This window comes from Ptychodera flava, chromosome 4, assembly GCF_041260155.1.
Source record: "Ptychodera flava strain L36383 chromosome 4, AS_Pfla_20210202, whole genome shotgun sequence".
Classification (NCBI taxonomy): domain Eukaryota; kingdom Metazoa; phylum Hemichordata; class Enteropneusta; family Ptychoderidae; genus Ptychodera; species Ptychodera flava.
In genome coordinates this window covers 8,698,328-8,712,120 of record NC_091931.1, presented here as the reverse complement: position 1 = coordinate 8,712,120, position 13,793 = coordinate 8,698,328, and the positions used below count along the sequence as shown (strand labels likewise).

At 37.3% G+C, this 13,793-nt stretch overlaps 1 protein-coding gene across 2 annotated transcripts in view; it reads right to left on the bottom strand.

Annotated features, from left to right (window-relative positions):
- Positions 1 to 1,752: 1,752 nt before the first annotated feature.
- Positions 1,753 to 13,793, bottom strand: part of LOC139130821 (chromosome-associated kinesin KIF4-like) — a 30,631-nt gene continuing 18,590 nt past the window's right edge. Inside the window, exons 23-29 of one of the 2 annotated variants that reach the window (XM_070696617.1) lie at positions 13,370 to 13,540; positions 12,509 to 12,610; positions 12,144 to 12,221; positions 11,793 to 11,885; positions 10,998 to 11,192; positions 3,554 to 3,715; positions 1,753 to 3,017 (exon numbers count right to left, since the gene is read on the bottom strand). In XM_070696617.1, coding sequence (XP_070552718.1) covers positions 2,658 to 3,017; positions 3,554 to 3,715; positions 10,998 to 11,192; positions 11,793 to 11,885; positions 12,144 to 12,221; positions 12,509 to 12,610; positions 13,370 to 13,540 — 1,161 coding nt within the window. In that variant the 3' untranslated portion in view covers positions 1,753 to 2,657. Of the gene's footprint in view, positions 3,018 to 3,553; positions 3,716 to 5,758; positions 5,778 to 8,848; positions 8,989 to 10,997; positions 11,193 to 11,792; positions 11,886 to 12,143; positions 12,222 to 12,508; positions 12,611 to 13,369; positions 13,541 to 13,793 lie in introns of those variants that run through there. The other variant, XR_011551990.1, reaches the window with a different exon arrangement.

The following is a 13,793-nucleotide window of genomic DNA, read 5'->3' as shown; positions in this document are numbered from 1 at the left end:
ATACCCAAGAATGGTTGTAGGGTGTACTGCTGTTCTGCTGCAAGTTCAAAGTAGACAATGCTCCTCTGTATAGATCAAATGGTGTACTGTTCATCTAGCTAGTTACCTCATTGCAGCCATGGATCAGGTTTGGTCAGCAAAAAGAATTCAAACAAAGGCCATCTAGGGGGAGCAAATCCAGTTGTCCAATGTCTGGGACCTGTAATTTTGTGACCCACACCCATGAATTCACCTTGCACAGCCCAGCAAACCAGTGAGCAGATATTGCCAGGCGAACAGAGATATAGCACTCTTTCATTACCTCACATAACTGTGAGTTACCAGAGACACCTAGCTGTTTGACTATCTCACATTACCTGAAGAAATGATAATGTACACTGTACTTCTGGTAGCTGCCAGACACAAGAGGTAATAAAACAGGAACTACAGCCCAAATTTAAGGCCAGCAGGCATGTGTTTGCAAATAATATGCCAAAATAGAGGTTATTTCTAAAACTTTGACATCTTTATTCCACATAGGGAATCTTCATCTTGTTTTTAGATTCCTGATTAAGATTCCCTATGTGGAATCGCAATGTCAAACTTTTAGAAATCAACTCTATTTGGAACAGGGTCGTGTTTTTTTATCTGCTGCAAAACGACTCTCATGACCCAGTTTCACCTCTACCTGGTACCTAGCACTGTAGTTGGACTTACACCTAGTTCTTTTAACAAACTACCGTTAAATCATATGCTCATGGTGTTATTCTTGTGGATGTGTCATACATTGTTGTCTCCACTGCAGCAGCTTCACTACAACACTACATGAAAGTTAACTGGGCAAATTCTCCAGTGGTAGAAATGTGAATTTCTTCACGCAAAGAAGTGATAACAACCCTTCATGAAAGTGAAATGAGTGATGTCCTTGGTATTTCTTAAATCTTTGTTTCAAGTTCCTGTTCTGACGGAATGCAGTCATTCATTGGAGGCCCCAGTATGTGCACCCTGTGTGCCTACGGCATGCCCAACCATTCATAGTTTAAGACCGTGCCCTGCCCAAGGCATGTGACTTGGCACTAGGTTTATGAACTTCAGTTCTTTTGATTGATTTTTTGTGATGTAACTTTGAGGGGATGATCTTTATCTCCCTGTCATGAGTTGCTCCAGAACATGATGGGACACCATGAGCAAGAAGTTTTTATAATCAAAACTAATTGAGGCAATATGCTCCCTAGAGGGGTACTCCTGATATTTTCATACAGGGGGACCGGTGTGTCACCTAAGTTGAAAATATCTACCCATGTATATTCCAAAAATACGACCCATTGTTAGGAATTTGCTTGACAAATTTTGGGAATTTTAATCTTTATTCTGTTGCATGTGACGGTTTTCCTAAAGCATGAAGCATTGAACATTTGCTTTGTTATCGACCCCATGCTTAGAGGTTTTTTGGATGAAAAATCAACTCATGTTAAGAGATTTTTCTGTGAATGTAAGTGACCCATTCGGGCGATACCTTTCTATGGAAGTACCCCCTCAATGGGACAATACTGCATACTGGGCTGCCACACTACATGTAGGTGGGAAGGTCACTAAATGTATTGGAATACTGGTCCTGCAATAGTGATTTGCTCATATCCATCCTATTAAGCACTAGCTTCACTAGGAAACCAATGTGACAGGTATTGTATTGACAGGACTTCCCATGGCAAGGAAAAGAGGACATGCAAAGTGAAGCATGTGGAGCTGAACAAAATGCTACAGTCTAACATGTAATCTCTATTGCTTTAGATTTTATTCACACACTCCACTGAAACCACATATACCATGTATTGTCAAAATGTATGCAAATTATCTGTGACAAGATTTCATTGAAATCAAAAAGTTGACAGACAGCACAAGAAAATTTTCAGGCACAAATATATACAAAACACTGACAACATCCAGCAAACAAACAAACAAACATTTGCACAGGGCTTGAGCCTATACTACTGCATTGGCAGTCTGTGACTTTGTTTACTGACAATCATTTCTTCAACTAAATTGCAGTGCATGCATTTTCTCTGATATCTGCTTTCTATCTAATAGCATGCTTGAGCTTCTGAAATGACCATAAGTTTTTTTATAACAATTATCTGCTATGTCATTCTGTAGTTTAAACTATTGAAATACAAGGGTACAGCATGCTGGACATTTTGATACTACAGCGGTTGACAAAAATACTAAATTGAAGTGCTAAAGAAGCGAGATTGTCAAACATTACACACTCAATCATGCACATCTGCGAAAAACTAAACTACATAAAGGTCTCTAGCTTTCATAAAATAGACATATTATTATATTTAAGGGACTTTTTTACCTCTATGAAGGAAAGATTCAATTTGAAGAAAAATGATATTTCATTTGAATTGGAATAGAGCATGCAAAGACTGTCTCTGTAAACCTCATAAAACTTGATGTTACCAAAATGTAATTGGTCTATCTTGGCAGTGTAGTTATTCCCCTAAAGCAAAATGGTTTTGCTTGGCTATTTATATTCTTCTCGTAAATCAAATGTTGGCAGTTGCATGTGTCTCTTGAACGACCAGTGCTACAGCTGTATGTCTGAAGGACATTACAAAGCAAAACATCTACATTTTTTCAGCTGTATGCAATATCAGCTATGATGTAATGTCTCTCTACACAACAGGTTTGAAATAAGACGTATCAGATGAATTCAAAAGTTTCTTTTTTTTCTTGCTGGCAAGTCCCTGGTTGCTGATGTCGTTGCCATCAGGTCTGGGTCTTTTCACAAGGAGAGCACTAGAAGGTTTTTTGAAAATGTCAGAACTGGCAGCTTTCTTCTTAACCTCTGCCTTGTCAGTGTTTTTCGAAACAGTCTTGAGTGCTTTCCTTGGCAACACAGGATTTTCCTCCTCCACATCTGGGCTCTTCACAAAAGTCGAATTCAAGCATGGACTTTCCTTTGAGCTATCGATTTCCATCGTCACCATGGAGTTTTCACTTTGAGATTCTGATTCCGTGGACATGTCATTTGACTGGCAAGTAAGCAAAAACAAAAATTGTTAAGTCAACCATGAATATCAGATTGCCTCTCAACTGAAGGAGGTGAATCTGTACAAGAAACGGTACAGACTCTAGCTGTCATGTCAATATTTTTCTAAAATGCAACAACCTGATGCACTGCTCATGTACTTTGTGAACAAAACCAAACTTAATAGGTAGAGTTTCACAAACATGGTGTAAAATTACCACTTACAATTTTTGACCATCCGCATGCTCTCGAAATGAAATATACACCACTACAAACTATTTCTAGTCTCACCAAAACAACAAACCCTTTATTATATTCGGTATATATGGCGAAGTGTTCACTTTTTAAACAAATATCTGAAATCACTGCAGAATTGGCAAATATCTGTACATTCATACCATATAATTTTGCTGTCACACCTGGTATTTTACAAAAAAAACTATGATAGTACAGAATTTTTCTACTCTTCATGAACTTGAAAGTGAATATTCATGCAATGTTCATCATGTCAACAAAATACACAACAAAGATAAACCATACCTGAATTGTGTCGTCTTCATCACTTGCCCTGGTTATTGTATCATCTCCCTCACGGTTAATGCATTCTGATGACTTGCATTTACAGCTGTCCTCACACTTCTTCCCTCCCTTCACACAGCCACACTTCTTGCTGGAGCACTTACCCTTGCACCCGCAGCCAGCCTGAGAAGAAATACGGGGAAAATCAGACACTGTAAAGGGTTGGGGTAGAACCTTAAAGAATTTGTACCATTCTAAATAGTGATGTAAGTTATCAGAATTTTATGCATCCCGCCAAAACAATGCAATGTAGACGAGTATGCCACATTTGCTATCTGGTTCAGGGTTCTCTGTAGGGCATTACACTGTATTAGCATTGAGGGAAGTGATGCTAGGTTTTCAGAAGTTATACTTACCAATCTTTCCATGGCGCTATATAGTTCAACCACCATGTATGCATTGTTCAACATCAACAAATTCTTTTTTGAGGGCAGCTCCTGGTGGCCAGTACTCAACATTGCATGTTTTCCTTCACAGAAACAAACTGGCATATATGGCATAGAATTATATTACATCTTCAGAAGGTTATTTAAGATTTCCTGATGTTTGCTTTGGAGTATCACCCTTAAAACATAATTGCAAGTGAAAAATAATCAATGACAATGACATAGTCCCCACTTGTAATAGGAGTATTAGTCTTGATGGGGCAGGGAAATGTGGTCATTAACAAGTATCACTGGAGTGTATATGTTCAGATGAATGGGCACATAGGACTATGTCATTGATCCCAATTTGAAACAAGAGGCATGTCTAAGTTATGGTTCTAAATCGGGAAAAAAGATCAGACCTCTAGCTGTATTGGCCAGCCAAGAAATACATATGCGCATAATAAATGAGGTACAAGATGTTACATCTTAACAGTGGCGACGCACATAGTCGGAACGCACCAAATCGAACTTCTCTACGTGGGGGGTATGGAACGAAAAAATTCAAATTTATATCGCCGCATTCTGCAATTGAAACCATGGATATTTTTCGCTTAGGGTCTGTGTACCTGTGTTCCGTGTGCCGTAAAAACTGAATACTATGAAAGATGTCTACGTAACCTTTAGGGCGGTACAGATTTTCGACACAAAATTGTCCATTTTTTGAAAAAATATGGTGAAAAACAAAGTCGTCGCGTGCGTTCCTACCCTCAAAATTACTCACACCGCCCTAAATTTTAGCGTTTTACTCCGTCACCTTGTCGTCCCCAAGTTAGATTTGGCCAGTGATCGATAGCGCAGATACTAAGCTTTGAGACTACGCATTCAGTTTTTGTATTAAAGCCGTGAGACGGAAATGTTAACTTAAAATGTGCCCAAAACATCATCGACCATGACCTAGCGAGTAAATAAAGCCGCCCTCTACCGATGACCTTTGCCATCTCTGTCGTTTTTTTAGAATTTCATTTTTCATCATCATTGCCTTTTAGTTCAGAAATGATGCTTCGTATCCATTTTGTAACTTGTTATAAATGATTTTTTCCTTTCTTTTAACAAAGTAAGCCTACGTCTGATCATTGTAAAACAACCTACATACTTTTTTTAGGAAAAAGGTGTTTTGTTTTAAGGCACATTAGCTGTATTTTAGGATTACTTTTACATATGATTTACAATAAAGAGTAACTAAAGCAAAAGTTCTTCCCAAAATGTGATTAAAAAGTTTTTAAATTTGGTGAAGAATGTACAATTTAGATTTGTAACAATACAATAATTTTTGGCTTCCAAATATGGATTCAAGTAATGACAGGGAATGCAAAGGCTATCTTTGAAAATCAGATTATATATTTTGGTGAGCATTGCAAAGTGCATGTGTAGAAAAGATACAGCTAATGGGGCTTTACTGTATATTTCAGGTATTATTTACTTTTATGTCTAAGCACACATCAAGACATATATCGCCTTCAAAAATAATTGCAGGACTGCTGAGACTTTGGTTTAGTCATCTTGGTATTCATTTCAGATAGAATAAAATATTTCTGTGTCATGCATTTTGTAATTTATCTAAGGGTACTACACCCACACATTTTTTGAAACACATACAACACTTATTCCAAGCTTCCATATTGCCACAACTAAATAAAATTGCAGGACAGTCAGAATATTGTAAGGTTAACATTTTATTGCAAAATTAAATTAAAAAAGCAAAACATTCTTCTTGCATTTGCTGTGTCAGTTCTTTCACTGTATAGATGTGCCGTGATCTGCAAGTAGAAAACAAATGTTATGACAATACTTTTAATGGGAAGTATAAATAACATTTTTAGGTATGTATCCAATTAAAAAAAATACACCTTGGGTCTCCTTAATGTAATGCATATTAACGTGGTAAATTACATTAGTATCAACTGAATCAATTATTTTCTTGCTATACATGTAATATGATTATGTAAATGAGCATACCTTCCCCTAAATACCCTATTCACTTCATAGGTACTTGTTAGTTCTCCCTGCTATTTAGTGATTTCCTAATATAATGATATTGTTCGTTATCTACTACTCTACTTTCTCTTTCTATTGTGTATCAATAATATACAACATCCCTGCATCTGTTAAGTCACTTCTCATCCTACTTAGCAGTTTTCCTGTATTCAAGGCCAAGATTGCAGCTAGGCGACTAAACTGATGCCGTATGTTGTGGGTTCGAATCCGATTGAAAACTATCCGTATATTCTATATACACTATACTGTTAGACAGCCAGGTCATCTGCCTACTTAGTGGTTATCCTGCCGGGTGTACTAGATTTTTCTCAGTTACTATCCCTGAACACAACACAGTCAGGTCATCTGCCTACTTAGTGGTTATCCTGCCGGGTGTATTAGACTTTTCTCAGCTAATATCCCTGAGCACAACACAGTCAGGTCTACTAACCTACCGATATTTAGTCATTAGATACATGTGTAACTGTCACTGCATAGATCACATAGAGCTCTCACATCATCAGCTGTTCCAACACCTAGTCATTTACTCTGGTAGCTTGAGACTTAGGCTGCGTTCACAAATAACGATGGGGGGGGGGGGGGGGGGGGGGGGGGCTGGAGGAATCACGATAATAATCTTATTTTTTCAGATCCCCCTCAACACCCTAAATAATTTTCAAATGCCCCCCTCTATATGATCAAAATTTTCAAGTCCCCCAACTATCACAATCCCACATATTTGTAAAGGATGTATGTGTATGCAGAAAAAATCACGTATTGCGGCGTTCCGCTCACAGGTGTTCAACACTACTTGCTATTAGCACTTTATAAAGTCATATTCCTGAGACAGTTCTTAAATTGATTCATCTTAAAGGCATTAGTGAACTTTTTGGATTTGTCATCCAACTCTGGCAAGGTCAATTGTTGCTGCCGAAGAGCACACAAAATGACGATCATAGAGTAGGCAAATTATGAATTCTGGCTCATTGCCATATTGTCATAACCTACCAAAATTTGTTTCAAAAGTACAAGACATATATGAATTAAATGCTACTCAAAATTGACAATACTGTTGACTAAAAAATTCCATCAAATAAATGTTTTAATCTCTGAAATTTTGGGTGTAATAATGGCAAATTTGGTTAAAAAATAAATAATTCCATTTAGTCACATATTTTTTCATTAAGTCCTCACTGTTCAAAGTTTTACTTTTGTATTATTTTATAACAAGAATGTGAAAATATAGAAAATCAAGCATTGTGACCCCATCTTTTTTCTTTAATGTTTGATTATTCTCATATGCCACAATTCAAAAATTCGCGATAACTTTTCAAGTCTCCTGGTCTTCCATATGTTGCTCTCTGGCCTGTATGTTTCACTGTCATGATCGTCATTTGACCGAAACTCTTCTTCAACTACCGTGTACATCAGAGTCAGAGCTATCTCTGCACTGCTCAGGTATGCAGTAACATGACACTACAGTAGCAGAGCAGAATCTGATAGTAATACTTTGATAATTTTGACAATATTTTTGTTCTTTATACAACTGAGTTCTTGTTCTACACCCCTATGGCATCTTGAACTGTCCAGTATTCAGCTTGCTATCACAGCCTATGTATGTGTACCATGCATTTGTATCACTGACTGTCAGTCTGAACTCTAATTAAATTGTCACCAAATACATATTTTATATACAGGCTTTGTCGACAAACTGAATATTGTGTGTTTGAGCATGTTGTAGGGAGACAGCAAGAAACTGTAGTTGATATATTGCATAGAAATGTCGCAAAAATCATCAACATTTGCAGCTTCTGCCCTGTATAACTAGGCTCATTTGGTTTTTACAACAAATCATACACGTTTAGATTTTTTCGTAAAAGTCATGAAATGTGACAAAATGGTTGTAGATTTTGTTAAATTATTACTAACATTACAACAATTGACACTGATGTTCATTTTTCATTGAATTACCTACAAAAACTTTGAGTTTGAAAATGTAAAACATAAAAAAGTACCAAAACAATTTTCAAGTCCCCCTTCAGGTAGAGCAAAATTTTCAATTCCCCCCTCTACTCCCCCAAAATTTTCGAATCCCCCCGAATTCCTCCACCCCCCCTAACCGTTTTTTGTGAACGCAGCCTTACGAGTTTTATGCATGTACATATTATTGACACAAGTATTTTTATCCTACACATAAACAGATGCTTTTATATTTTAGAATGCAGCTTTTAGCATATCAAACAGGGCCATCAGATCTGTGTAAAAATATTTTTTGATGAAAGGGAAGAAATGTTATTTCTCTACACAGAATGTTGCAATGGAAACTAATGAAACTGTCAGATACGGAGGAAGATTTTCCGCTTATCCCAAAGAGATGTTCTGCAAAATAACAGTTCCGTTAAACCCTGCAATATTATTTTAGTTGCAATCGATTACCAGACATGTTGTACGGCCTCCTTGGTTGCTTTGTTTTCACTTCCGGTTCGTACATAGCTGAAAATAAATCGCTCTCAGAATGCCATCTGATCTTCCCCAAGTCCGATTTTGCTTCAGCACATTAAATGATGAGTAAGGATAATAAATTTACTAAAACTTTAGAAATTAAACCCATGAGACGGAAATGTTAACTTCTCAAACGACGGTATTAATTTCGCAAGTTTCTGCTAGATATGTCATAACCCATCCACAATTGACATTGAAAGTTTTTGCCGTATTTCCGAAAAAAATGTCAAATTTCTGGGGAAAAGCCATCAAACTACTGTCGGACCATCACTCTACTAGAACCAACGCACTTAAAACATATTTATCTAATTTAACGGTCAAAATTTAATGAAATTTGGAGAGCTCAGCTTACCTGATGTGTCGCCCTGTCAGTCAGCTTCTACTCGGTGGCGCCCGTCGTCTCGCCTTAACGACGACAGAATCTGGAATAGACACGCCTAGCAACAACGGAAAAATCGCCTATGTGCGTCCGCACTGTTAAGGTCTATTATCCTATCAAAATTGAAGCGTAAAGAACTTGTGGTTACTGAGTTATGCATATATATGCATAATCAAGGTCAAAGGTCATCAAGGTCACGTGACATTTTGAAAAAAAATTGTATTGCTAATTAATCCATATATGCCAAAATTCAGACCTCAAGCTCTATTGGCTTGCCCACAATTATATATGTACATAATTAATGAGGTAAAGCATGTGTTGTCATAAGGTCTCCCATCCTACTAAATATAAAGGACATAGCACTTGTGATTACTTATTTATTGACATAATCGTGTATTTTAGGTAAAAGGTTATCGAGGTCACATGACATTTTGTCAAACAATGTCTATCCTTTAGTCTATCCCTAAATACCAAAAATCATACATCTAGCTCTATTGGCTCGCTCAAAATTAGATATGCACATAATTAATGAGGTACAATATGTGGCGTCATAAGGTGTCCCATCATACCAAATATGAAGGGTGTAGCACTTGTGGTTACTGAGTTATGGACAAATATGTATATTTGAGGTCAAAGGTCACCGAGGTCACGTGACATTTTGTAAAAAATATTGTCTTGATAAGTTATCCCTATATACCAAAAATCAGACATCTAGCTCTATTGGCTCGCTCAAAATTAGATGTGCGCATAATTAATGAGGTACAATATGTGGCGTCATAAGGTGTCCCATCATACCATATATGAAGGGTGTAGCACTTGTGGTTACTGAGTTATGCACGAATATGTATATTTGAGGTCAAAGGTCACCAAAGTCACGTGACATTTTGTCAAAAAAATTGTATTGCTAAGTTGTCCCTATATACCAAAAATCAGACCTCTAGCTCTATTGGCTCGCTCAAAATTAGATAGGTGCATAATTAATGAAGTACAATATGTGGCGTCATGTCCCATACAAAATATGAAGAGTGTAGCACTTGTGGTTACTGAGTTACGGACAAATATGTATATTTGAGGTCAAAGGACATTGAGGTCATGTGACATTTTGTCAAAAAATTGTATTGCTAAGTTATCCTACATACCAAAAATCAGACCTTTGGCTCTATTGGCATGCTCAAATTAGATATGCACATAATTAATGAGGTACAATATGTCGCGTCATAAGGTGTCCCATCATACCAACTATGAAGGGTGTAGCATTTGTGGTTACTGAGTTATGGACAAATATGTATATTTGAGGTCAAAGGTCACCAAGGTCACATGACACTTTGTCAAAAAATTGTAGTGCTAAGTTATCCATATATACCAAAATCAGACCTCTAAGTCTATTGGCTTGCTCAAAATTAGATAGGTGCATAATTAATGTGAGGTACAATATGTGGCGTCATAGGGTGTCCCATCATACCATATACGAAAGGTTTAGCACTTGTGGTTACTGAGTTACGGACAAATATGTATATTCAAGGTCAAAGGTCACCAAGGTCACGTGACATTTTGTCAAAGTGTCTGAGATATCTGTGTGAACGGATGGACTCACGGACGGACATGACCCAATCTATAAGCCCCCTGGACTTTATCTGTGGGCACTAAAAACTGTGTCACTGCATCCTTTTTGCAATATGAATACGATGAGAAACTAAATTTTTATTTTTCTTGGCCTTATACATGGGAGTCTATGGACTGCCTTATACATGGGTGTCTATGGACTGCCTTATACATGGGAGTCTATGGACTGCCTTATACATGGGAGTCTATGGACTGCCTTATACATGGGAGTCTATGGAGACTGCCTTATACATGGGAGTCTATGGAGGTGAAAACTAAAAAGTCCTCTAACACGGCCAAATTTGATCGCATTGTAAAACAAATCGACGTGCATCTGTATGAGGTAGGGTACTATCCTTGTACCAAGTTTGAACGAAATCGCTCCAGGCGTCTCTGAGATATCTGGGTGAACGGACGCACGCACGCACGCACGCACGCACACACGGACGGACGCACGGACATGACCAAACCTATAAGTCCCCCCGGACGGTGTCCGTGGGGACTAATAAATGACAAGTACCTTGAGAATTGAGAGTTTCTTTCTGTTCAAAAGCTGTGATCTTTTTCTCTTGATTGGCGTCTCACACCAGGAGGAGTCAGTGTCTTCAGCGCTCCAATCAGAATCTTCAAAGCTTTCATCATCGTAGTCACTCTCAAATATCTCTTGAAGGAGTTCTTTCTTCTTTTTTGGATTGCTGTTTCCTTTGTTTGTGGTCTGAGTTGATAATCATTGACAGGAGGAGAAGAAAGGAGTGAGGGAGGTGGACAGGCAAAAAAGAAAGAAAAATATTGAAGAGAACAGGAAAGAAAGAGTTAATAGAATAACATTGGAATCAGAAATAGATGGAAAGAGAGATTCTGAAGTAAATCTCAATTTCTTATAAATATCACAGATGAATTTGGATAAACGGTCTACCCAGGTAAACTCTCATGATAGCTACTAAATACATCTTGTGAATATGAAATGATGCAGCACGTATTAAACTTTAACAAAAGACTTGACTGCATGAACCTTGCTTCACCAGAACTTACAATGTCGATATTGTACGCCTTGGCAAACTACTTTACTTTGTCAACAAAGTTTTAATTAAGCCTTTCAGGCCTGACTTTCTGGTAACTTACCAGAGCTACCCCTATATATAGGGGTTTAGGCCTGAAAGGGTTAAGCAAATTCAACCTGAAGGACCATGCAATAAAAATATGATATAAACATAAAAAAACAATGTATTTCGATACAAAGTGATATATCAAGAAAACAACAGTCAGATATTTTCAGTGAATATAATTATACTTGTTATAAATGTTACCAGCTTACCTTGCTTTCTCGGATCTCTGAAACACTAGGTGGTTCATCAAGTTGAGGAAGCAATGAAAATGTCCTTCCTTGGTAGTTGGCTACTGTCAGTTGCTAGATCAGCGGAAAATGATAAACAAGTGATGTAAATTGACTGGTCATCTTCTGTCACTGACACAATATTTATTCAGTTCATTTTATGTAAAGCCAAGCACCCAAATCTGATCACATCTGCATACTTGACAGCTGTAAGATTTTACTGCAATGTTTTGGATCACCAAAGAATAGCTAGGCTTTGGAGAAAAAATGTCACACAAGAATGTCTTATTCTATATCTAATTTGATTGTTAATTAATTGCCGTTTTAACATACCCTTTTCAGGTCTTCATTTTCTTTGAGGACGTCTTGCAGTCTCTCATGCACACTGCTCAGCTCTGCTATTTGAGATTCCTACAGTAGACACAGAGTCAAGCACGGATTACACATCATTTGTTTGTGAGTAAACTGTGCCTTGCAATTGACATTACATTATAAGAGCATATGTAGTTATATATGGAGCGACAAAAGGTGTTTTGTTGGTGTTGACAAATATCAGATCATGTGCAACAACATGGAACACTTCATAAATAATGTCCTTTGACAGATGTACCACTTAATAATAAATATACTGTAATTTTTATGTGAGAAATAAACAAAAATGTGATGCTCACTTAGTGAATCATTCTGGGTAAACTGACCTGGAATTTCATTCTTTCTTTCAGCTTCTGAACTCTGGAGTCATCTGTTTCCTTTGAAGACTCTGAGCCTTGTGTTTGTAGTTCTTTTAATAGATACAGCACCTGTTAAGTTAAAGGGAACATCAAGTTGTAATGTTTCAATGGATATAGTGTTACTAGTACACATCATTTTTACCAGCTATCCTCCAGTTGGTCTATGTGTTGACAAAAGGCTTGCCCTCTACTAGTGCATAGTCAAACACAAAAAGCTTCTGACCATGGTCCACTGGCGCAATATGGTGTAAATCCTCATTGTAATGTGGGTACAGTGGTGTCTGTGCCAGTGGTGGTAAGAGAGAAACAATCAGGCACATGTGAATTAAATTTAATGCTTACTTATCAGGTATTGATGTTTACGGTCAAAAGTACATATAAGTAAGATTTGTCTATTTGGTTTCATGCGTACGATTCTCACTGTTCCCATTTCTGCCACTGGTGGTGCTGAGCATTCCAATCACTACAGACACCACCGTATCCGATTACACTCAACATGTTCAAGATTACATACACCACATTGCGCCAGTCGACTATGTTCTTGACTGGTGTCACTTTGTACACTGTGATGTAAGAGTGTTCTGGGACATGCAATTCTGATGGATAGCAGCTCTACTGCAATGAAACATATCAATAACAAAATCTTCAACATGTATCAGCTCAAAATCAGACCTAATTGTGGAACGTTCAGGTTCTGACATTCCCACCTGAAACATTTTTCTTTGTTTTGCTCTTTGGTCAAATAGTGACTACTGGAATTAATATATGGAATTAAAAAAAAAAACAGAAAGTCAGTGCTACCAGTAGTTTTGATGGACCATACCATACCTTGCTCTCATGATCTCTTTCCATGTTAGTAAGTTCTTCTTGAAGGGATGCTTTCATTTGATCCATCATCTTTGCAAGATCATCGTTGTCTTTCTTGCCATCTGCCAATGCTGATTTCATATCCTTCACCTCGCCTTCAGTGATGGACTGTTGTAACTTACACTCTACAAGCTGTTTATGGTGTAGGAAAGACATTACCAGAGAATACTTTTAATAGATAAATTCTTATGCTTTGCTGTTGATAACTCTTTGACACATTCAGACATTAAAAGAGTTAAATGAATATAATTATGGAATGACTTTCTTTGACAAGGAATCACTGGTTAAAAAGTCTTAACCAATAGATGAAAAATACCATTATACTTTTACGGTAACAAACATAATCATGCATTTTTTCATACTGGACCTCTCACACTACACTGAT